The following is a 23,410-nucleotide window of genomic DNA, read 5'->3' on the forward strand; positions in this document are numbered from 1 at the left end:
TACCAAAAAAAAGAAAAAAAAAACAAACCCTTTGATGTGTGAAGAACATTAAGAAATATCAATGTTACCTATTTTCTCTACTGTGGAATAGATAACCATTAATTAACTTAAAAAAGAAGAAGGAAATGAAGAAGAAAAGGCGGAGGATGCCAAAGTGATCGAGGGCTCGGCCTCTCCAACAAGAGAAGATCCTTCCACATTGATGTTGTTAAGGTTGTCCCAAAAGATAAAATTCGAGCATGGCTGTGATGAACAAATCCATTGATCATCGACATAGCTCAATTCTTGCCTTTTCAAGCATTCGAAAACCTCCAAATCTCCATCTTGAACGACGTTTTTGCTATTATCAACAATATTCTCCTCTACCAATGGCGGTAAAGTATTGAGACTTGAATCATTGAATATTATGGGCTGAGTTTGATTAAGACTCCATATGAAGGAGTCAATATTGGATGCCGATGCAATTTGATGGTCGGTTCCTCCGTGTGTTTCATGATCATTAATGTTCTTGTCGCCGTTTGTGATGATGTTTTCAGAGAGGAACATACCTTCGAGGATCGGCAGCGTTGTTGTGTCCACCATGAAGAGAGGGGGCTGAGGAGAGAAAAGGGTTTCTTGGATATGTGACGTTTTCGTGGTCATAACTTCTTGATTTTTCGCAAAGTTTAATGGGTTACGATGACTCGTGAAATTATCGAAATGTGGATAATCCACACTTGATGTCATCGTGGTGATAGGAGAAGAAGGGGAAGCGGAAGTAGTTGCCCTTGCGTCCGTGGTCGCGGTGGTTATTGATGACCGAGGAGCATTATGATGATGATGATGAGGCTTTCGTATCTTTTTCTTGATCCATGAATTCCAATAGTTTTTAATCTCGTTGTCAGTTCTTCCAGGTAAATGACTTGCGATATGAGCCCACCTGAAATTGTATTTTTTTTTTGTTAATGGTAAATAACAAATTGTATTGTATGTATTAGAGTTTGAATAAACTATTTAACATATATCAAATTAAAACAGGAAGAACACGTTCTTATATATATATATATATATAATATAGATACACGCAGGCACAAAAACGTATATGCATATATTATGTATTATGCATGTCACATTTTAAAACTGTCAAAGAAAAAGTATCTTGAAGTGCACTACTTAGTAGGGGAGATGGTAGATATATAAATATAGACCGGGGATGAATGAAAATACACGTCAAGACTATATCAGTTTATACATATATATGTATATATATATATGTGTGTGTATATATATATATATATATATATATATATAAAAGGTTGTTGCTTATAAATGAGGAGAAACTAACATATATAATAGCTTAATAACGTTGGGTGTGTGTTATTCAAACATATAAAGACAATACATTACATCGATCTGTAAAATAAAATTATGTTTATAGGCACGTGCCTACTCTTCAACCAAAAGCTTTTATCAGTTAATTAATAATCTCAGAACCCAATGATTTACCATTGATGTAACCTTTTCAAGCATATTCTATTTTCAGAACCGTGTATTAGCACTTGCTAATCCATGAAAAACCATAAATGTAATTTAGATGTTATATTTTGGCATGATATATATGCATGTATGGTCAAGAAGTGAATTGGATCGTAACTTTAAAACATATGTGCGATTGTATATAAATGTATAACACGGTAAGACTGCAAGAAAATAAACATGTGATGGACAAATTAATGTATAATATTGGATCATGAATTAGGGTTAAAGAAAAAGAACCTGTTTCCGACAACTCCATGAAGGCTAATGATCAACTTCTCTTCCTCGGGAGTGAATCTTCCTCTTCTTATGTCAGGTCGCAGATAATTAATCCATCTCAACCGGCAACTCTTCCCACATCTTTGAAGCCCTTTACATTCGTTTTTTCAAAAACAAAAAATAAAAAAAATCAAACCAACAATTGCAACACATACACATACATATACATATATATATATACATATATACACATGAATGCGATTGTATGTGTGTATGCATACATCAGTTCAAATGAAAGAATGAAAGATTCAAAGAACCTGCTTTCTCAGGGACTTCACTCCAGCAACCATAGCCATGAGTAGTGATATACCTAATGAGCTTCTCATCTTCCTCCGGCGACCAAAGCCCTCTCTTCACCTTCTGCTGGTTGCAGCATGAGTGATGACCCATTTATCAGTTAATTAACTTATTTATCCACAATAATTAATATATTATTTGATGAGAATCCCTCCTAATTAGGGTTCTCCACTCTCTCTCTTAAAGTCTTTCGTGTGTGTTGTTTGTGGGTTTTGGGTAGTGGGTTTGTACACTAAGAGCATATATAAAAGGGGATAAAAGGGGCCGACAACCCGGGTCGGGTCCACGGGTGGGGCCCGAGATATTTCTTCGTTGATCTAACCCTAAAACGACATCTCATCGGTTTTCTTTTCATGTCATGTGTGTTATTATTATAATCTACGTAGAGAGAATATTTTAAAGAACTTTCCGGTAGTATTATTACGTTAGCATTCTGCCAAAATGTTCTTTACGTACCCTTCTTTCTCCTACAGAAGCTTTGCCGGTTGTTCCTCATACCCCCCTCTCTCTCTACAAAAGTGGGGTGCATGTATATGATTTTAGAAAATGATATATATATATATATATATATATATATAAATCACATAATCTTATACAGTTATGGAACACGAATTCAAACCCATATTTTCTTCTTAATTACTTTTCAGAATATTTTGCTTGAAGCTACGCCTAATGGGTTTGCTTAGAAACATTTCTTTTCCTCTAAAAGTATCGAAGATTGTTCATGACATATACAAAACACATATAACACACGTGTTACTGCTAAAGTTCTTCTTCCAAAACAAAAAACAAAACAAAAGGTCTAACATTTGAAGTTTTGATCCAAAGTTTGGTAGTTATCAATTGGTGAAAGGGGAAGCAAAGTGTATATTCCGTCCGAGTTCGAATCTCAAATTTGAAAAGATGGTGTATATTCCAATTTCTAAATCATACGGTTGACCTTTGATCCCCAGATTAGTATGACCAACGGTCCAAGATAGTCGGTTATAAAAAAACGTTTAAGGTTTTGTATAAACAAAAGTTCCAAATAAAAAAATCTTTATTTGTTTTCATTGGAGAATTATTATACAAGATCGGCAAAGATTTGAATATGACCATTAAACCTATAATACACGTTTTCTATGTGAGGTATGTTTTGAAAGGAATATATTTATATAAAGTTTTCAATGTGTGATATTATTATTATTAGAGGAAGAATATGACATTTTCTTTCTAGCCGAAATTGTAATAATCCTTTTCACATTTAAATCTAAACCGGAAAAAAAATATATAGTAGATATATATAGTTAATGTACGTCCAATGGCTAAACTTTTCAAGGAGATGTAACAATAATCATTACAAGTGTACAACTACAAGGCTCCCGTTTAGTTAGGAGACATATTGAGACCCGTCGAAAATGAAATCGCTTGGTTTATAATTCTCGCTTCATTTTTCAATTTGGGTTTTACTCGTAAAGATATAGACATGCAATATATAATAATACTGTCACATCAGAGTATCTTCTTTACCATGACAATTCTACCCTCGTTTACATTGGCTGCAACCATTTGGTGGACTGAATTATATACATAGTATACATTACGTAACAATCTATGCATGCCAGTCGATATATATATATATGCACACACGAAAAAGCTACTCTCCTATACCAAACCTTGGAATATGATAGGCTAATTACTCTGCGGATTTCGAATCGATTTTGAGATTGGATAATATATAAGATGTGCTATATATCAAGTTTTATGTGTGTTATATAACCTGCAATCATATCGGGTTATATATTGGTTACTTAAGGCTTTGTATGAAATATGTGTCAAGTACCAACGTACATGAGATATTTGATTTCTTATTTGTGATATAAAAAAATGCTAAATAGCCCGTTGTTTTAAGATATGTGCGTCATCATCTAGACATTCTTTTAATGGTCTATAATAATACAACTAACCGGAGAAGTGTCTCTCAAGGTACATATGCATGTTTGTCGGCATGCGGTACATATATGCATACACTCTAACGCACATACATATATATATATATATACTGAGTAGGGGTGTATATATATATAATATTGAAGATACATATATCAATCTCAAAAATTGAGATGTCGTCACTTCTTATATTAAAACTACGCATATGTTCGAAAGCTTATCACAAAAGCAATTTGGATATGAACGCTAAAATCGTCAAAAAAGAAAACCAATGCATCACACTGTTATATAATTTTATCTTTTTGATTTTCATATCATCAATCTCCATTGTTGATTAATTAGATCTTGAAACGATTATTCCAAGAAGATGAAATAAGAGAAGATCTAAAATGTAAAAGAAAAAAAACACAAATTCATGTATCATTTAAATCCCAACTTTGAAGAAAAGGAAAATATATATATATATATGAGTGAATTTGTTTTTAGTGGGTTGTAATCGATACTAATACTTATGAAGTATTGTTCTCTTGTACACACACATCTATATGGTGCGTTATAAAAAATATCATTATTTTGCTATTTTAACCGTATATATTTCTCCAACTGTGACCATATAATCCATGTGACCAAAAATTTAAACTTGGTCATATTGACCATAATGTTAAATTTACGATGATCACACTCATTCATCATGTTCATACCTTATATACTCACTGATCATTTGATAAAAAATTTATAAGTTCAATAAATTTTTGGTCACAGGATCACAGGTGGAGAAAGGTATACCTTGAAGTCAAAATAGCAAAGTAAACATATTTTTGATATATTGTCTATGCATACACATATACACATATGTATATATATGTGTGTTATTGGGAAAATGTAACGTACGTACGTGAACGTGAGGAGGGGGGAGTGGGGCCGTTGGATTGGCGCAAATCAACTACCAAAGATTGATGTAAATGTAATCTCGCTTATAAAGGTGACTTTTGCTTCTATGTATCGCAAGCCTTTTCTTATTCTTGCCTCTTTTCTCCTTCTTACAAATAACTAAAACTCCCAAAAAAAACACAAAATCTAAAATTCGATATCCAATTTAATATTAATTATATTCGATATATATATACACATGTCAATGAACTCCGGAATAAAGTGAAACGAACCCAATATTTTTGAAGTACGTACAAAAACCATAAACGGGTGACTGTGATTGGATCATACAATAAATGTTTGAAAATATATAGGCCAAATTAAATAATTATCAGTTTAAATTTATTTCTTGTGATTAATGATTTACATTAATATCCCCGATTAAGTGTGTGATATTCCATCATTGAAATCATTATGTGCTTAGCTTTAAGGAGGAGCAATGGAATGACCCTTTGGGCCCACACAAGAGCTTAACTTTAATTTATTTTTAAATTAAAACGGGGAAAGAAAAACAAAGGTGATGCTGTTTTGTCAAAAGAATTGATATAATTTCCATGATTAGTGTTGCAAATTAAGTTAATATGTTCATTTGTTAAGATAGGAATTTGCAATCCAAGGGCATGGTTAGTTGGTTGAGTTAATAATAATCAAAAGAATGAGATGTCTCTACCATGTATGCCATAATTAAACTCCTCGCTAAATCAGATATAATCATAGTTTTGTTCTCTTGTTTAAGACTTAATCATAGAAAAAAAATGCTTACAAATAATCAAAGTTATATGTATGCTGCGTGTGGGTCGGGATTAGTCTGGGCCCTTTGGGCCTAGGATTACCCGGTTATCAAAAAAAAAAAAAAAAAAAAAAAAAAAAAATTATAAAAAAAAAAAAAAAAAAAAAAAAAGTTATATGTATGCATGAGAACCATTGTTTCCTCTTATGGAAATAATCACCATAATTGCTAAGAACATTCTTACTTGTTACAAACATATAAAAGGTGATACAATAATAATATATTTTGAGATGGATAATACCTATATTCGATTCCAGATATAGGTACGAGAGGTGTCATAAGACGTTGATTTATCCAATTTTTTCTCCGAGACTTTGAATGGTATATATAATTGGATTAAAGATCCGGTGAACTTTCATATCATCAAAAACAAAATATTATTCCTACACATTTAACCGCCAAGAGAAGGGTATGTATTTCCAAATACAATGCGATATTAAAGTAATGAACGACACGCAGTTGTTATGTGGACCCTTAGAAGTAGAGATGGATGCTTCGGTATTCGGTTCAAATTCTGTAAAGTATTTGATTCATTCGGGTTATTCAATTATAGAAAAATATGTTCTAATCGGTTATTATATTCAGTTCGATTCAATTTCTATTTTGTTCAAAAATATTCCGTTATCTAAAAATTGGTAATTTTTTAGACGGTTCAGTTTAAAACGATACTAAATTTTTCGGTTAGGTTCTGAATCCTTACTCTTGTGAGGATAAAAACGACATGTAGTTAAGGATCGTGTGTGATGTTGGGCTGATCGACGATAGAGACTGAATCCGAGGGTAAACTTGCTTTCGGTTTTACTTGTTCGATTGTTCTGATCAATGGGATTTCTGGGACAATGAACCTGATGAGAGACCCAATCTTACCTGTTTGAGCCATTAAGCTTAGTTCCTAGTTAGTTCATGTAATAAAAAGCATTTAATATATTATTGTGACTGTAGGAGCAAATATATGTGTAGTTGTTTAGACATAATATACGAAATGAAACTTGTTTGAGTTCGGTTGGATGTCTTGTAGTAGTGCTTTGTTTCGAAGCTTTGAAAGCTATTAGCATTTTCTTTGCCCATGAAAACCGTAATCGAATCAAATCCCAAACCGAAATATAATAATTTTTTTCTAAAAAAATCGAACCGAAACCTGAATAAGCCACGTCCAAATTAAATCACTTATTATTGCCTTTGCTAAATTAAGGATTTAGGCTTAACTTCTCAGGATCAAATCTAAAAACTGAGAGGTTGAGATTGATAGTTAAAATCCAGAGAAGTTTCTTTGCATATAGTTCGAGCCATTGAAAATATCCAACCCTTCTCTTTTTTTTTTCTACTCTCTTTATAGATGAATCACGGATGACCCCAACTTAACTCATAATTCAGTTTGTTTGCCTAGAGCTGTCCCCCGTGTTCAAACAGAATCTGGAACTCTCAATCATTATGGGCCGATGTGTTTACACGTGCCACAATTTGGTCAATATCCGAATCTTAATCGAGTAACACGTAATTGTAACCGATCCGAATTTCATATGGAACCCGTATAATTTCTTCAAGAGCTGAATCCAAACCGAACCCATTAAAAAACCCGTATAGTTATAATATTTTTATCGTTAAAAATCGAATTCGAAATATAATCAGAATCAAACTAAACCGAATAAAAAAACCACGAAGAAATATTTTTAATGGATATCTTTCTCAAAAAAAATGAATTCGAACCAAAATAGAATCGAATCAAACCAAACTCGATATAAAAACCGAATGGTTGAAATTTTTTTAAACCGAAATAATCGAATTCAAATATAATTAGTTCAAAACCTGAAATGATCATCCTGGATGAAGGAATAATGCAGTGAGAACGACATTCTGTCTTAACCATGTAGTTTATTGGTATCCTACTAAGTTTTTACTTGGTATACGATAGAGAAGCCACATATTTATTAAATAGCACATAAATCTTTAGCAAGTTCTCTCCTGTTCTTGACAATACATCTACTTTTATTGACATAAAGAGACTCTATTTTGGTTCATCAGACTTTTGTTTATAAAACCTCTGGAGAGAATTTTGAAAAAAAAGGTTGCTTACGAAGGGGGTTAAAAAAATCGACTTACTTCTTCATGAGGAGAACGACGGTATGAGCAGCAATGCTCCTGTTTTCACCGAGGCTGTCGACTTTTTCATGGGTTTTAGCTTTTAAGTTGATAAAGGAAGGGTCTGTTCCAAGAAGGTGGGAGAGATTAGAGCGGATTGTCTCCTTGTGCGGACTCAGCTTCGGCCTCTGAAGTATCAATGTCGCGTCTAGGTTCCCTATCTCGTATCCAGCCTCCTCCATCAGTCTCACCTGAAACCGGACAAGAAAAAGAACCAGACATTTTCAGTTCAGAAGTCCGAGAACGGTTCATTCAGTTCTACAGAGATTCTACCCAATTAGAACCGAATATTGTTCAGTACTATCTGATCAGATTTCGGTTCGGACCGGTTAAAAACTAAGTTTCCAAACCAAAGCGCCCATGCTGCTAGCTCGAAATATTCAGTAGACAATAAACTATATTCCCCCAAAGAACTTTGCTTTAAATTCAGCTTATATATGTTTAGTTATATGAAATGTAGAAGTAACGAGGCTTGATCTATCATCCACCAATCCTGGATTCCTGGATGCTATCACCATTTTTCAACTCAAGCAAGTGTAAAAGAAAACAAAACCCCGTCCATAGCTAGCAAACAAATGAAACTCCATCAACCTATGAATCTAGCACCAAAATCTCAATCATTCAATAAACAAATGTAGACTAGATCAACCTATATATATATATATATATGTAAGAGAAAATCTTTTCAGACAGAATCTTCAACACTGTACGAAGGGAAATGGTTATGGACATGAACACATCTCCATAAAAAATAATGAAATCTTACAGCTTCTTTGATGAATACAGAGGATGGAGCTCCTTTCCATTTGGGATCTGAATCTGGAAATAACTGACCGATATCTGGAAGCCCCAACGCACCCAGAATCGCATCGACTACACAGTGAAGCAACACATCCCCTGCAAAAAAAACCACCCAACCCAACTCAAAAACCCTAATTCCGATTCTAAACGGAATCAATAAGGAGACAATTCCGATTGAAGTGAGAGAAATTTACCATCGGAATGAGCCTCGCAACCTCTGTCGTGAGGGATATCGATTCCGCCAATGATCAGAGGGTAGCCAGGCTCCAAGCGGTGAAGATCGAATCCGTGACCCACTCGAAACGGCAGCACTTTGGAGGATTTCTCGGAGGCCTCCGGTTTATCGACGCCGACGGCCGGAAAAGCGGCCGAAGCTGAGACTAAAGGGCGAGACGAGAGATATGAAGGCATCCGCACGGAGAATCCATGGCGATGGGAGGTCGTTGCCGGAGGAAGAAGGAGGGGCTTTCTGGTAATTTGAGACTGAAGCAGAGATGAGGACAAGAGTTGGGTTGTGGTCGCCATGGCCGCCAAAACCTCGTGGTTCTCCGGTGGTTTATAATAATCTGCATCTTTTATTCTCACCAAAAAAAAAATCTGTACCTTTTATTTATTTATTTATTGCACGTTTGTAAAATTTTCTGGCAAAGGGTTTTGGATTATATTTCTTTCTTTTTTTTTTAATTTTGGGTTTCTGGCTATCTAATACAAAAGTTTCTCTAAGAAATAGCCTCGAAGCCACAAAACGCCACGACCTAATTATATCAAATTCATTTTTAAAAAATAAAATAATATAGTATCAATTATTTTGTAACGAACCTTTCAAATAACATGAGAAGTCATGGCACGTATAACCAAATAAATTAGGTATGAGCATTTTGGTCCGTGAATTCAATCCAACCAAATAATACTCAATTTTAATTTGGTATAATTTTTATAAAATCAAATAAATCGTTTTCAAACCGAATTTAATAAATATCGAAGAGAATCCAGTCAAATCAATACCGGAATTATCCATTTTTATTTAGTATTTATATAATAAAACCATTTTAAAACCAAATCGACCTAACCGATTGTTCAGTTGGATACCGAAATCACCAAATATTGAATCGAAACCCGGGAATCGAGATGTTTTCCCCTAAAATAAACTTTTTTTCGAGTCATGAAAGAAATACTTTAAAAAAAAAAAGTTATTGCTCAAACGGGCGAAATAAACAAATACATAAATTGAGCCACCGAAAACAATAAATGCATCGTGAAAATGCAAGCGCGTGGAAATTATTATTTTAATGGGTCAAAGAAAGCCCATTAAGAACCCATCAAATTCATCGACATTTATAGTGAAAAAGAACTCACGCCCAACCAATCTAAGTACAATTTGAAACACATTTTAAATGTTTTAGAGAGAGAGAGAGAGAGAGAGAGAGAGAGATCTTACATTTTTTTTTGTTGAGCAGTGAGGTGAAGTATCAGATGTAATTGGCCTGCACTATCTTTTTGGCTATGTATTTCCCGACATACGCATACCCGTGAGAGTAGAGAGCTTCTATCTCCGCTCTCTTCCCTGCCCGCATCATCATTTCCAACTCTCCTCTGTAGTTTTCCTGTCACATCAAGATTTCCCTTGCTTTCCATCAAAATCATTTCAAATTGAAAGTGGTAACTCGATCCTTACCGGTAGGACCCTGGAGGACATTAGGCTTTTGGCAATTTGTGAGTCACGTGGCTTCTGAGGAACCAATGACTCTTGAGGTATCAGATTTAGATCATCCCCTCTCAGCCCTACCCACTTCACATTGCAAGCTGCGATTTTTTTTTTTTTTTGTATCCATATGTTTCATCAACTTTTGGATTCAAAGGGGATATTTATTTTTGTTATAGCAATGAGATATCTACCGTATCTATAGGCCTCGAGACCCATCCCTATGCTTCCAAACTTGAACGTGCATAGGATGGCTAACCCGGCTGGATTCCTTGCAGAATTGTTCATGCACGTTTAAGTTATAAGATCTAGTTTTTGACATAGTAAGGAGGATGTTTGTACTTACCAATCGACTAAAGCAAGAATTGGCAGGTCAGGAAATGTAGTGCTTATCCGATGAAGGAGAAACCTGGAATTAACTTTCCGGTTATTGCGATAGCTGAGACGAAATTTCGGGAAAGCTTGTGGGAAACAATAACCGAGTTTAGGAATGTACCTTGTGGCGATATCCGGGTATCCCTTTGCAGTGATGAAAATGCAAGGAATGTGATTGAACACACGATCTTCCACGAGTCGGTGAAATATTGCATGCTAAACAAATCCAGATTGTAAGAACGTATTTTACAAATTTGTGTAAGAACTCGTACCTGTGCTGATTGAAGAAAGGGATTACCTTTTCTACAATGATAATATAACGTGCATCTGTTGATAAGACAAGGCTGTCAAGCAAATTCAGGTCACCTGAAATAGCATAACCTGAAGAACCACATGCGGAACAATCCACGATTTCCCTGTTTGGTTCCTACATATGAAAGAGTAGACAGATAGTAAAGTTTATGAGAAACATAACAGAGGTCCTATTGGAAACAAGATAAAGCAAATGAGACATCACTTGCCTGTAGGAACAACCGGCCTGCAACAAGTCCTCTGCTAGATGCCATAATACCGAGACTGTATCTGCTGCAACGTAGCAATGCTACTACATCTGTGAATACAGAGAAAAACAATTCGTTTCAAAGCGTTCTTAGTTCGTCTTCGAGTATGTATCGTGATGATACAACGCTGAACTGTGTGACCTTGGATGGTTCTGTTGACATCAATCTGGGATGAAAAATACTCTGGCGAATCACAGAGCAATTTGTAGAACAGTTCCCTCTGGGTCGCTCGTTTTCCTTGGAGCAGAATCTGAAAGCACATTTCCATGACCTTCCACACTATTCGAGAAAATGACGGCTTAGCATGGACACTAGTGATGTGAATCCAATCAAAGGTTTGGAGAACAATGGAAACATCAAGGAATTACCACGGACAAAGGATTTGGCTGTGTTTGCTCTTGTCAAGGAACTCTTAGTCAGCGAACTAGAGAGGAAAATATAGGAAACGTTCGTAAGCAGTCCTTGACTAACACGGCTGTTGCTTCGACTGCGATTGATCTGCCAAACAATCATCATTCTTGTTATTCAACCTTCTCTCCTGTTTGTTTACTGTGATTTTTTTTTTTTTTACAAATCCCAGAAAATCTTACTGAATTGGTGAACAAACAGACCTCCGAGTCGAGTAACAAAAATCTAGATCCGAAACACTCAATCCTCATCATAAATCAAGGGAACATGGAGAAGAGACCTAATATATTCTGAAACACGGAATCTGGTAATCACGCTCCGATAACTGGGTTCAGCAAACATGAAGGGAGAAAAGGGAGTACCAAGGGGAGATCGGAGATGGCTGGATCTGATGAAGTCAAAATCCTGAGGAGATTCAGCACCGAGACTTCGATTCTGGCACGAGCCTGAAATAGGACTCTTCAGTTTCCAGAATCCGAAAGGAATATGAATTCGCGATATAATGAGCTTCGGAGAAAGGATTTACCTCATGAGGAAGGAGAATATCTGCGTAGCAGAGAAGTTGATCGGAGAAGAACTTCAAGGAAGATCGGCATGCATCTTCTTCATCCATTTCCATAGATCGTTAATCGTTTCAAGTTTCTCTATTATCACATCGGCAGAAAACTTGTTTGAATTTTGGGAAGGACAGAGAGATTGGCGCGAAGTTTGCAGCGAGAGAGAGAGCAATCGAGTCTGCAAGATTGTAAGCGGGCTTTTCAAAGTGGGCCTTACGTGTATAATAACAGGCCATTTTCGAACGCACAAAACCAAGAAGAATGCATGCCGTTCCAAGTATAAAACACGCCGTGATTTTCATAAACCTTTTCCCCGAACAACATCAAATGCATAAAGAAAATAAAGAAAAACATAGATCAAAACGGAATAACGAAATGGAATCTGACATAAAATGGAATTATTATGATTTCTATAAAACCGAAAAATCAAATCCCAATAAATTATAGAAAACAAAAAAATAAAATAAAATTAAAAATAAATATTTTTATCAATGAACACCTAATGAAACAAAATCAAATAGAATTCAATATAAAAATCAAATGGTCTTAATTTATGTAAAATAGAAATAGTCGAATCTTAATATAACCCAATGTAACCCAAATGAAATCGAAATGATCACCATATGTGTACAACGCTAGCAAATCACACACACACACACATGTGTGTGTATATATATTGTAATTTGCCGTTTCTTAACAAAAGAGAACATTGTTAAACCGGGAATCATACACCACCATTCCTTCAGCACAAGCATCCATTACACTGCAGACGGACTGATGGAGTACAGCCCTCTTGAAAACATATATAACCGAACAACTAACCGGGAATCCTATATGCAAACCGGAAGACTAAACCGATTCAAACCCAAAAAAAAAACAAAAAACAATCTACTACCACATTAACCACTTTTCAAAATGTTATGTTAGTGTTGTGTCCTACCAAGATCGGGTGGTCAGATCTAACCAGGAGGTGATGAATCTGTCACGGTTTGCGTCTTGGGAATACTCGTCCCGTGCATTCGGCTAGCCAAAAACGATCCGATATTAACAGAGATATTGTATGAAGCCATAGATGGTGACGGTGTTTGAACTTGTGGTTGAGTTGTCTGAGACTGTTGAGTTGGTCGGATGATGAGTTGGTCAAGAGCCGTGGAATATGAACCAGGTACGAGGCTTCCTCTCATACGGCCCTGTGGCCGCCAGTTGTTAGCCGTGGTCTGGTCCACAAGGTTGCTGACCCGTGATACAGATTGAACCGTTAGACCCTCTTGGCTAAGCCTTTGCCTCTCCATCTGGACAGACCTTGTTTGCTGGCCAAAGGTTGTTCCTTTCACTGTATGAGACTGTGAAAGGGACGATGGTGGTGGTGGTGGTTGTTGTCTTATGGCTGTTGGGAACTGGCTTCTAACAGGATGCCTCCGGTTCTGCACAAAAGAACAGATTCACACCTGAATTAAGGAAATTTTCTGGGGTGGCCATCCATCCAGATCAACATAGCCACCTGACCCGAATGTAAATTGCCTTCAATTCGAAATCAAACTGGACCTAGTTCAATCTCTGTACGGTCAACATTTTCGCAACCTAATCAAATCCTAACTGAATCTTGCATATGCTACTGCGTATGACGCATATGCATAAAAACAAGTGAGGAAAAAGAACTGGGGTTGGGATAGCAACCTGTATTGAAGGATGATCCCGGGATGAAGCCATGGTTGGCACTTGAGATGGATTTCGGTGATATGGTCTCCATCTCTCCATCAACCTGGAGGCTCTACCTTGACAATGTCGAACGGGAGGAACAAATGAAGCATGAGCCTGAGAAGATTGAGGCGTTGGTATCAACGATGTGCTGAACCTGGTGGTAGTTTCAAGTCTATCCTGTGCAGATGATATCTGAACCCGAGAAGCCTCGGCCATGTTATGTCCAACCGGCCTAATGGGTGAAGCCTGAAACGGAGAGGACTGAGAAGTGGGTACTGATGCACAGAATGTGGTCGGTCTGTCTGGAACAGATGAGGTCTGTAATGATGGCACAGGTAGGGCTTGTACTGATACGGGATCTTGGCTTCTTGGTATTTGCAATAAGTTAGGATATTCTTGCTCGAAGGCAGTATCTGAAGTTTGCGGTGGCTGTGGCATGCTGTTGCTCGGAGTAGAAAACTGATTCAGATTCAGCATAGAAGGATCCAGTGATAGGCCATTCGAGGTATCAAACCCAGAGAAGGCCTCGTTCAAAGCAGCGATATTCACATCATTACTAGACTGGCCTTGAATATCAGACAAAAGAGGCTTCCGGTCTTCAACCTCGGTATTACCAAATGTTCCAATCTCATCATTATCATCATTATTCCCAGTGAGATCCAAAACCATTGACCCAGATTTTAAGATGCTAGTTGGGTCTTCATGATCATGAATGGTTTGACGCACATGTTCCATTTTCTCATCATTTTCCATTACGACTTTCCATGATCCACCAGTAGACATTATTAGATCAGCAGCATCATATCCCACCTCTTTTAGAACCTGATGGTATGATAGAGACAATGTTACTTTAGACAGCATAAACACAACACGTATATGTAAGCAAACATGTAGTAGTAGCTACTTACCTCCACTGTGTTCTTATCCACACGAATGTCGGTATAGCAGACAGGCTGATTGCAATGTGGACAGCGCCATGACGGTTTTCTCATATTAATGTTGACATAGTTTGAGAAATCAAAACACTAAAGCATCAAGTACCATATATCAAAAATTATAGAAAAAGGAACATAAATCACTATTATCTCTCGACTTTCTACAACTCTCAAATTCATCTCACTACTTCCCTTCTCACAATCCATTCATTATGCATTTCACCATGCTGATTTATAAAATGATAAAATATAAATGACCCCATCGTACTTAATGTTGAATAAAAAACGCATTACCTGAAGATGTTTACACAAGAGACCCTTGACAGGAAGTTTGATACGAGAGCGGCTGTGTTAATGCAGATGAAGTAAATAAGAGACAGTTGATTTAAACGTCCAAGCACTTGTTGGCAACTCCCATATACGAAATCAATGACCAAAGACAATGGAAATAAGCACACAGTTATAGAAAAACATAATTGGATACCTGATAGGACAATTGAGAGATATCCGAGATGGCCCCTCGATTAGGTCAGCATCTACAGCCAGTATTATAAAAAGAAAAGAATGGTAAATCTTAAAAAATAATTTTTTTTTATAGAACTATATGTTTGCAAGTCACTGAATGATCTAACAACAAATACAGAAAAGATAATAAAATTTGAAAGCAAATTTTCCTCTCTTGCACGGATTGCTCAAGAGTGTACCTGAATTTGATTCAATGCTTTCAGACTGAACGTAATCTTTCAGCACAGGTGCTTCGGACAGCGGTATCACACCCATAAAGGCAAGAACGATGATGTAATGCCCTTGTAACAATAGAGCATCTTTGTGAGATAAGGATGGTCAAAACAAAGATAATGTACAAAACAAATCTTAATTGAATAAGTACCCTTGAAATTGCCCATTGCTTGTAGAAGGTTCGTCCCATATTTGAGTAATCCAGTCACATTTGTTGGTATCTGAGGCCCAGAATCCTAAAAAAATGAAATAATAATAAACAAAATATCCGTCCACATAATTAGCTCAGGAGAATGAAAAGAAACATTCGAACGGCACAAACCATTTGGATGTTGACTCTCTTCTCAACTGCCTTTCCATTCAATAGGAAGCTGCAATTTTCATATGAAAGAAACGAACACTAGAATAACATGCTACGTCACATGAAGTCCAAAAAGAAGACATCTGAAAGCAATTCAGCTATACCTGACTTCTGGAGGACTTATAATACAGGCAGATGTCTCAATGTTGTCCGTTCGAGCAACAAATAACCTCTGAAGAGCAAAAAGGATTCTTCAAGTAAGACACTCTATGCTAACCATGAATGGAAAGTGGGTACATTGATGAGATAACCAAATATTGAAAAACAAAAATGAAAGAATGTAGACAGGCAAAGTCGAACGTTCTTATACATGGTTAATATGCTGCCCCAGTAGATGAAATCATCAGCAACAGCTAAATGCAAGTGTTGCAAGTACAGAATACAAAATGCACAAGTAAGCCTGACCACATAAAGACCACATGCAGCACACGAAACACCAAGCAGATAAAAATGGACAACTGATACAAGCAAAATCAGAGATCTCACCCGGGAAGAGCAGAATTGGATAATGAATAACTGAAACACAAACAGTCCAAACTTAAAAAAAATGAAGTTGCATACTATTTTCTGTTGGGTAGAATGTGGCGTCCTCTTTGAGATATGGAAGTCATTCGTCAATATTGTACACCCCGGCTGCCAAGCAAAAAAGAACATATGTGCTTCACTTCAAAAACATCAGAACGTATGTGCTTCAAACAGGATATGAAGACAAACTCACCTTTACTTCAAGAGAAAGAAGAGTATGCCCCAGCTTAATAAATGGATAGAACCTAGAAAGAGAAAAAAAGAAGATTCTTAGACACACCATGTGCATTTTCAGACTCAATAATTTCTCAACCATTTTCATAGAAGATAGTATGACTTGAGATAAATGTTAGAGAATACATAACTGTGCCTAATAAACTGTTAGAAGTCAAATATCACAAGAACAGTGAATGAGTGAAATCAAAACCTACCTCTCCATGATCTGTGAAAATGGACTGCCTGGACTTTCTTGATTAGGGCTGCTACCTCCAGGACCGCAAAAACTATTATGTATCTGAACAAGAACAAACACATAAGTATTCCCAGAATTCTAAAGATTTTTCTGCCCAACTTTAGCCATGAAGGATACAAACCTCATCAGCGAGTGCCAAAAGTTCCCGAGCGTCGTTCTGTTGAAACCATCCCAATTGGCAAGCATTCTGTGCCATACAAACGCAATCAGTAAGATACATCATAAAACAAATGGGTTTGTGAGGTTCCTGTTTCAACCCAGATTTATCATTCTCACACAGGCCAATATAGTGAACCCGTTCAGACCCGATATCATCCAGCACCTAATAAATCACAAATGAAGTAGTCTTCTCGTATAAATTAGCCATAGCTAAGAGATAACATGTTCTTATTCATAGAGAAAAAGCATTTGGCAGGTTCAGAATCTCGCACAAACATAAGCGCCAAAAACTATACGAGTGTCAGAGAACTCTTTCTCTTGTTTACCTTAACCGAGACCATCATCACCATTAACGCAGCATATATGAAACGATGCTCACTTCTACGCCTGCACACCTACACAGACATAATGCAAGAGCATCACTATAAGCACACTAACAATGGCTTCTCTGCACACAAGCACTCGGCAAATTTCCAAATTTGTTATTCTGCCCGTTCACCATTTTCTTTTCTTCACCATAATCAAAGAAGAAGAAGAAGAAGAAGAAGAAGAAGAAGAAGAAGAAGAACCTTCTTGAGCAGTGAAGGCAATTCTCGAGCTTTCGCTGGGACCTCATTGTTTGCAATCGCGAAATCAATGATTCTGCATTTATCAAGCAAACCCAACCAGCCACGGAGAAAGCAACACAACGATTCGATTCGACCGAAAAAACAAGAAAAAAAACAGCGGGAAAATCTATTAAAACCCAAAATCCAGACAGTGAGAAACCAAAAGAGAACCGAGATTTAGGTTTATCCAAACATGTGTGCAAATGGTTTAGGAAATTACTTAGCCAGAGAGATAAAACAGTCTCGGAACTCGACGGTGTCCTTGAGGTTGCTCAGGCGACCATCCTGAACGTAGAAATCCAACCGCCGCGCCGCCGCAGGCAGTTGAGAAATCACCAGCGACGTTGACTGATGCCTGGTTCCTCCGTCCGCCGGAGAAACCGCCTTCATGAACGATTCCTTCTACTTGAGATGATTTCTCCACCTTCTTCCCTCTCCTTGGCCGTGAAAATTTTTGGAAACCCCCTCGCAAACCAAAAAGAAAAGGAACGGACAGTTTTTCGAAATACTTAAGACTTTTGGTTTTCTGGATGGGACTTTCTCAAATAATACATTTTCAGGCAAAATTAGACTAAAAATTATTTTTAATTTGATAAAAAAACTAGATTTGAATTCAAATTTTTTTTAAATATATGCATAAATAGTTAAAATTAATAATAATTATATAAATAATCATTATTTTCATTAACATTTATTAGATTTAATTAACTAAAGTATTAGTTAGGTAATTATTAATTTATTATAACCACTATACATTAGTTAATAGAATTTGAAATTTTTTAACAAAAATGATGATTATATTACGGTTGATTTTAATAATTCGTATAGATATTTGAAAAATTTTGAATTCAAAATAGTTTTTTGTCAAATTTACATTTTGCTAAATTCGAATTAAAAATGTCATTTTTTCTACATTTTAATTTTTTTCCTCAATCTAAATACACTTTCTTTTACGTTTTAGCCACATTTTTTCCTAAACTAAATTAAGATATCCTTTTTTTTTATTTGGTTTCGTTATGTCTTTATACGTTTTCTTTTTATGAACCCTAAAACGCCTTTTTTTAGACTTGCCAAATTGAAAAAAATAAGATATATTTGCTTCATTTATATTTTATATAAAACGCATTTCCTCAGAAACTATTTTTTTTTTAAAACGGATTACCCCTAACTGCTTTGGTATGGTTATATTTAATGTTAATGATATTTTATTTTTTCTTATAATTCCAATTGTGTGTGGATCTACTATCTAGTGAAAGATAAGGAAAAAGACGTTTTGAAAATATTAAAACCAACTGCTACTAGAGCAGCTATACATTTCAATTTCATTTTTTCTACAAGTTATGTAGAAAAGCCTCAAAACTTTTTATTTTACAAAGTGACGATCAAGAAAACATTCGGTCTAACAGCAAAACCAGAGCCATTGCTAGACCGGGGTCGAAACCGGGATACACGACCAAATCAAAAACATCTAAACCGAACCGAACCCCTTCGGGTTTAGCCTGTTTCGTCTTGATCTCCGACACTGTCCGGTTCGACGAACCGTGTACTACTTTGCACGATCTACAACCGTACGATCCTTTGATGACGTAGGCGTGCTTCTTATCGAACGGCCCGTAATAAACGTACGCCAGAATGTCGGAACTGTTGCCCAAAATCTTTGCGTTGACGTTCTTCTTGACGCACCAAATCGGACGCTTCGGTGGTTTAATTGCATTTGTATCCTCAGTGTCCTTGGCGTCATATATACCCCATCTGTCCACCATTGTAAATTTCTGATTTGCATCAAAGAAAAACAATCAGTCTAATTTTTTTTTAAACATTTTAAAATTTTATAATTCTATAATTAATCTTATTGCAGAAGTAATTAAGATATTATCATGCAAGACAATAATACGTGAAATAATCCGTATATTTTATTAATTGGTAGAATCCAAATATGTGGAAAATGCTTTGTTTTTTTTTACATAGAAATTCTAAAAATAGATGTCGATTACGGTACGTACAATTGGATTTATATTAAATTTAATTTAATGGTGTCTCAATAATTATACATACATACATACATACACGTATATATGTATGGTTAGGTTACCTTAAGACGGCGCATGAAGAGGACGGAGTTGCCGTCTTTGTCCATGAGGAGGAGCTCTTCGGGTCGGGTTCGGGCGTAGTTATCGACCCGATACACCAGATCTCCTTTCCAATCGATCACCGTGAACCCTTCGCAACTCACCAGAAGCGATTTCCTCCACACCGTGAGTGTGGTGCACGCGCCACCGTCTACAATCTCACGCGCCTCCGGATGCGGCGGCTGGTATTCCTCGTGGACCGACCTCGAGATATACTTCAAGAAAGGGAACATATTAAGACTCTTTCTACTTCTAGATCTCGTTGCCTAATTTATAAACACAGATGGCGTAAGATTAGGTATTTCGTGTTTCCGTGTGTGTGTATATATAATGGGTGTGCTACGAATGGAAAATCCAAGCTCATATTTTTTTAATTCTATATTTATTTTTTAAGCAAGGATTTATATGTTGGGAATTCAAAAAATATCTGTGGCTCGCATTATTTCCTTGAACTCATTTTATTTATAATTACTTTTTATGATTCCTGTTATATATTTATCATTTGTATCATATTCAATCTCAAAACGATTAATTTCCCCTAAGCAATGATTTAAAATGCATTCAACTTTATTTTATTTTGCTCGTCCATAAGCAGTGACTACATTAAAGCATATAATTATATATGAATATTTATATAATAATTAAAATACTGCAATATGCGTCTGTGGTGGTGGTAGGGGTGTCAAATGGGCCGGCCCGGCCCGACCCGGCCCGGATCCGTACTCGGCCCGAGAGTTTCGGGTTCGGGTTCGGGCCGGCCCGAATTTTATCGGGTTTATAAAATTAGGCCCAAACCCAATTTTATAGGGTTCGGGTTCGGATTCGGGCCGACCCTATTTAAAAATCTGCAAATTTAAATAGACACTAAATATCATAAAAACAAACTAAATATATTCATTAATAACTAAAAGTAAAACAAGATATAAAAACACATACCATGAAAATAAACTAAATATCTTTAAAAACAACTAGACAAATGGTCAAATCCTGAATTTTTTATACAAATCACTCAATTGTTAATACGTCTTCCGTCCCCATCATAGAGTGATCGCTTGTAGACTCTAACACGGTAGAAAAAGGAGATAGTGAAGCAGCTAGAAATCCATCCGTCGATTCCACAGTACCAAGACCTGATTCTATACACCGATTACAATAATCAGAATGTTAAACATAAACACATAAACATCTACGTCACTAAATCACAATCATGACAATGTTATGAAAATATATACTTACCAAATTCTTTAAAACCAAACATCCAAGAACGGGCACATAATAAAGCTTGTACGTTCGAAGGCAAAAGACGGCTTCTATACTTGTTCAACACGCGAGAACCAGCACTAAAAGATGACTCAGAAGCAACGGTAGTAATAGGAATACTAAGTATATCTGATGCCATAAGAGCCAATTCTACGCCATATCGTCCGGTATTAGCCTTCCAATATTGTAAAATGTCCATATCACTATGGATTTTGATGTTCATTTTACGATCAAAAAAATACCTATCCAAAGCTGATCCCGATCCATCGTCAGACGAATTACCATCATCACATCCATATAAATCCTATATAATACCAAACATTGAACAATGTTATAATCAAAAGAAATCATTGGAATAACTAATAAAACGAAGAAAAAGAATAGAACTTACCGCGTAAAGAGTCGACTTTTTAACCTTTTCTTTTGAACCGGCCACATTTGAAGGAGTTGAGCTTTTTGAAGTCGACACCGCAAAAGTAGCCTTGTATTCTTCAAAGAGTAAATACATCTTACTCTTCACTTTGTCCACTTTAATTTCACTCGTGTTTTTATCAATTTGGTCATAACAATACTTCAACCCCTTCAACTTCATCCTCGGATCAAGCACGGCTCCCATGGCAAGAACGATACTATATTCATCCCAATATTTGTCAAATTTCAATTGCATCCTTTCAGCCATGCTCTTAAGAATATCATCTTCGCTCCGCGCATATTCCTTCAAAAGCAGTTCGATCTTCCATACTTTCATAAAGTACAAGTTGGAAGTCGGATAATATGAGCCAGAAATCAATGTAGTAATTTCATCAAAGGGCTTCAAGAAATCGCATATTTTTTCAGCTCTTGACCATTCTTCATTAGACGGACAACACTTGTAATTTCTATCCATTATCTCAAGAGAAGAGAAAGCCTTTCGAAATTTGAGAGCATTATCAAGCATCTCATAAGTAGAGTTCCAACGTGTCGACACATCCATAGACAATGAGGATTTGATATCACTGCCGAGTTGGTCCACACAGCTTCTAAACTCTTTCATCCTCGATTCAGAACCTCTAACATATTTCACACTTTCTCTTATCTTCTCCAAAGCATCACAAATTACTTTCAAACCCTCTTGCACAATGAGGTTCAAGATATGCGCGCAACATCTCACATGAAAGAACTCACCATTACACAACAATCCGTTTTGCCTATCAAGTTGATACTTCAACATATCTTGCATACAGTCGTTGCTTGAAGCATTATCCAGAGTGAGAGAAAAGATCTTTCTCTCTAAGCCCCATTCTCTCAAACAATCAAGTATTTTCCTGCATATTTCCGTTCCCGTATGTGGGGGAGGCATAGAGCAAAATGATATGATCTTACTATGCATTCTCCAATCCTCACAAATATAATGCGCTGTCACACAAATATAACCCTCGTGAGTAATAGCCGTCCAAAGATCAGAGGTTAAGCATATCCTACTACGAACTTTTTCCAACTCAGACTTCAATTTTGCTTTCTCACTCTCGTAGAACTTCATAACATCAGCAGCAGCGGTGTTTCTAGAAATCATTTTGATTTCCCGGTTGGAATAAAGCATCATCTCTCTAAACATCACATGCTCAACAAAGCAGAAAGGAAGTTCATGAGCAACCAACATCTTAGCCACTTTTTCCCTCCAAAGTAGCTGATCAATCTTCTTTTCCCTCAATTTTCCATCATAACCAATAATCATATCATCTACCCTACCAAACTTGGGCTTTGCCTTGCAATTAAGTTCTACATGTCGCTTTAGGTGCGATGTTCCTTTTGCAGCCCCAGCAGAAAGCGTTTTACCACAGTGATTACAAGTGGCAAAATCAGGACTTATCCTAGTCATGTGATCCCAAACACATGACCCTCCTTTTCGTTTTTTACCACGTATCTCCTGACTGTCGCCTTCTTGTTGTTTAGAAGGAGGTCCATCATCGCTAATATCCATCACTTGTTCTTCTAGATCAACTTTTTCGCTATCCATTGTTCACAATCTGACAACAAAGAACAATATGAGAAAAAAAATACACAATCAGATTCAGATAGATAAAAATATACTCGACGATGTCAGATTCATTTCAATGAATGCAAACACCGAGACTGAAATAGTAAACTCAGAGTCTGAACTTGGATCATTCGACAAACATGAACTCGCAATCAGATTCAATCGAATGAATGCACACAATCAACCAACATAAACCCACAATCACATAAAGACACAAATAAAC

The 23,410-nt window shown here is 36.4% G+C and overlaps 5 protein-coding genes across 7 annotated transcripts; all 5 read right to left on the reverse strand.

The window, feature by feature from the left end:
* On the reverse strand, nucleotides 1–2,348 carry LOC104823597 (transcription factor MYB26-like). The gene is made up of 3 exons (XM_010555234.2): nucleotides 2,052–2,348; nucleotides 1,756–1,885; nucleotides 1–919 (listed from the first exon to the last, which is right to left on the reverse strand). The coding sequence occupies exons 1-3, from the start codon at nucleotides 2,182–2,184 to the stop codon at nucleotides 103–105; spliced, it is 1,080 nt and encodes a 359-aa protein (XP_010553536.1). The 5' UTR covers nucleotides 2,185–2,348; the 3' UTR covers nucleotides 1–102.
* A 5,296-nt stretch (nucleotides 2,349–7,644) lies between these two features.
* LOC104823600 (2-C-methyl-D-erythritol 2,4-cyclodiphosphate synthase, chloroplastic-like) lies at nucleotides 7,645–9,239 on the reverse strand. Its single transcript, XM_010555236.1, has 3 exons — nucleotides 8,875–9,239; nucleotides 8,646–8,776; nucleotides 7,645–8,070 (listed from the first exon to the last, which is right to left on the reverse strand). Exons 1-3 carry the CDS (start codon nucleotides 9,203–9,205, stop codon nucleotides 7,837–7,839), a joined length of 696 nt encoding a protein of 231 aa, XP_010553538.1. The 5' UTR covers nucleotides 9,206–9,239; the 3' UTR covers nucleotides 7,645–7,836.
* On the reverse strand, nucleotides 9,201–12,448 carry LOC104823599 (meiotic recombination protein SPO11-2). The gene is made up of 12 exons (XM_010555235.1): nucleotides 12,252–12,448; nucleotides 12,088–12,171; nucleotides 11,686–11,815; nucleotides 11,459–11,596; nucleotides 11,279–11,367; nucleotides 11,056–11,184; nucleotides 10,879–10,973; nucleotides 10,729–10,791; nucleotides 10,577–10,653; nucleotides 10,356–10,483; nucleotides 10,119–10,284; nucleotides 9,201–9,277 (listed from the first exon to the last, which is right to left on the reverse strand). The coding sequence occupies exons 1-11, from the start codon at nucleotides 12,342–12,344 to the stop codon at nucleotides 10,150–10,152; spliced, it is 1,161 nt and encodes a 386-aa protein (XP_010553537.1). The 5' UTR covers nucleotides 12,345–12,448; the 3' UTR covers nucleotides 9,201–9,277; nucleotides 10,119–10,149.
* A 460-nt stretch (nucleotides 12,449–12,908) lies between these two features.
* LOC104823601 (E4 SUMO-protein ligase PIAL2-like) lies at nucleotides 12,909–18,281 on the reverse strand. 3 transcript variants are annotated; one of them, XM_010555239.1, is made up of 16 exons: nucleotides 18,002–18,281; nucleotides 17,743–17,815; nucleotides 17,500–17,568; nucleotides 17,136–17,201; nucleotides 16,974–17,056; nucleotides 16,736–16,787; nucleotides 16,579–16,650; nucleotides 16,122–16,189; nucleotides 15,979–16,027; nucleotides 15,808–15,892; nucleotides 15,623–15,724; nucleotides 15,403–15,454; nucleotides 15,213–15,264; nucleotides 14,892–14,936; nucleotides 13,960–14,805; nucleotides 12,909–13,706 (listed from the first exon to the last, which is right to left on the reverse strand). In XM_010555239.1, the coding sequence occupies exons 1-16, from the start codon at nucleotides 18,169–18,171 to the stop codon at nucleotides 13,242–13,244; spliced, it is 2,349 nt and encodes a 782-aa protein (XP_010553541.1). In that variant the 5' UTR covers nucleotides 18,172–18,281; the 3' UTR covers nucleotides 12,909–13,241. The 3 variants fall into 3 exon arrangements, with proteins under 3 accessions (XP_010553541.1, XP_010553539.1, XP_010553542.1); XM_010555237.1 differs by having other exon boundaries at nucleotides 14,892–15,008; XM_010555240.2 differs by lacking the exon at nucleotides 17,743–17,815 and having other exon boundaries at nucleotides 14,892–15,008; nucleotides 18,002–18,064.
* A 759-nt stretch (nucleotides 18,282–19,040) lies between these two features.
* LOC104823602 (protein LURP-one-related 17) lies at nucleotides 19,041–20,249 on the reverse strand. The gene is made up of 2 exons (XM_010555241.2): nucleotides 19,874–20,249; nucleotides 19,041–19,553 (listed from the first exon to the last, which is right to left on the reverse strand). The coding sequence occupies exons 1-2, from the start codon at nucleotides 20,141–20,143 to the stop codon at nucleotides 19,164–19,166; spliced, it is 660 nt and encodes a 219-aa protein (XP_010553543.1). The 5' UTR covers nucleotides 20,144–20,249; the 3' UTR covers nucleotides 19,041–19,163.
* Nucleotides 20,250–23,410: the final 3,161 nt, after the last annotated feature.

This window comes from Tarenaya hassleriana, unplaced genomic scaffold (genome assembly GCF_000463585.1).
Source record: "Tarenaya hassleriana unplaced genomic scaffold, ASM46358v1 Cleome4, whole genome shotgun sequence".
Classification (NCBI taxonomy): Eukaryota; Viridiplantae; Streptophyta; class Magnoliopsida; order Brassicales; family Cleomaceae; genus Tarenaya; species Tarenaya hassleriana.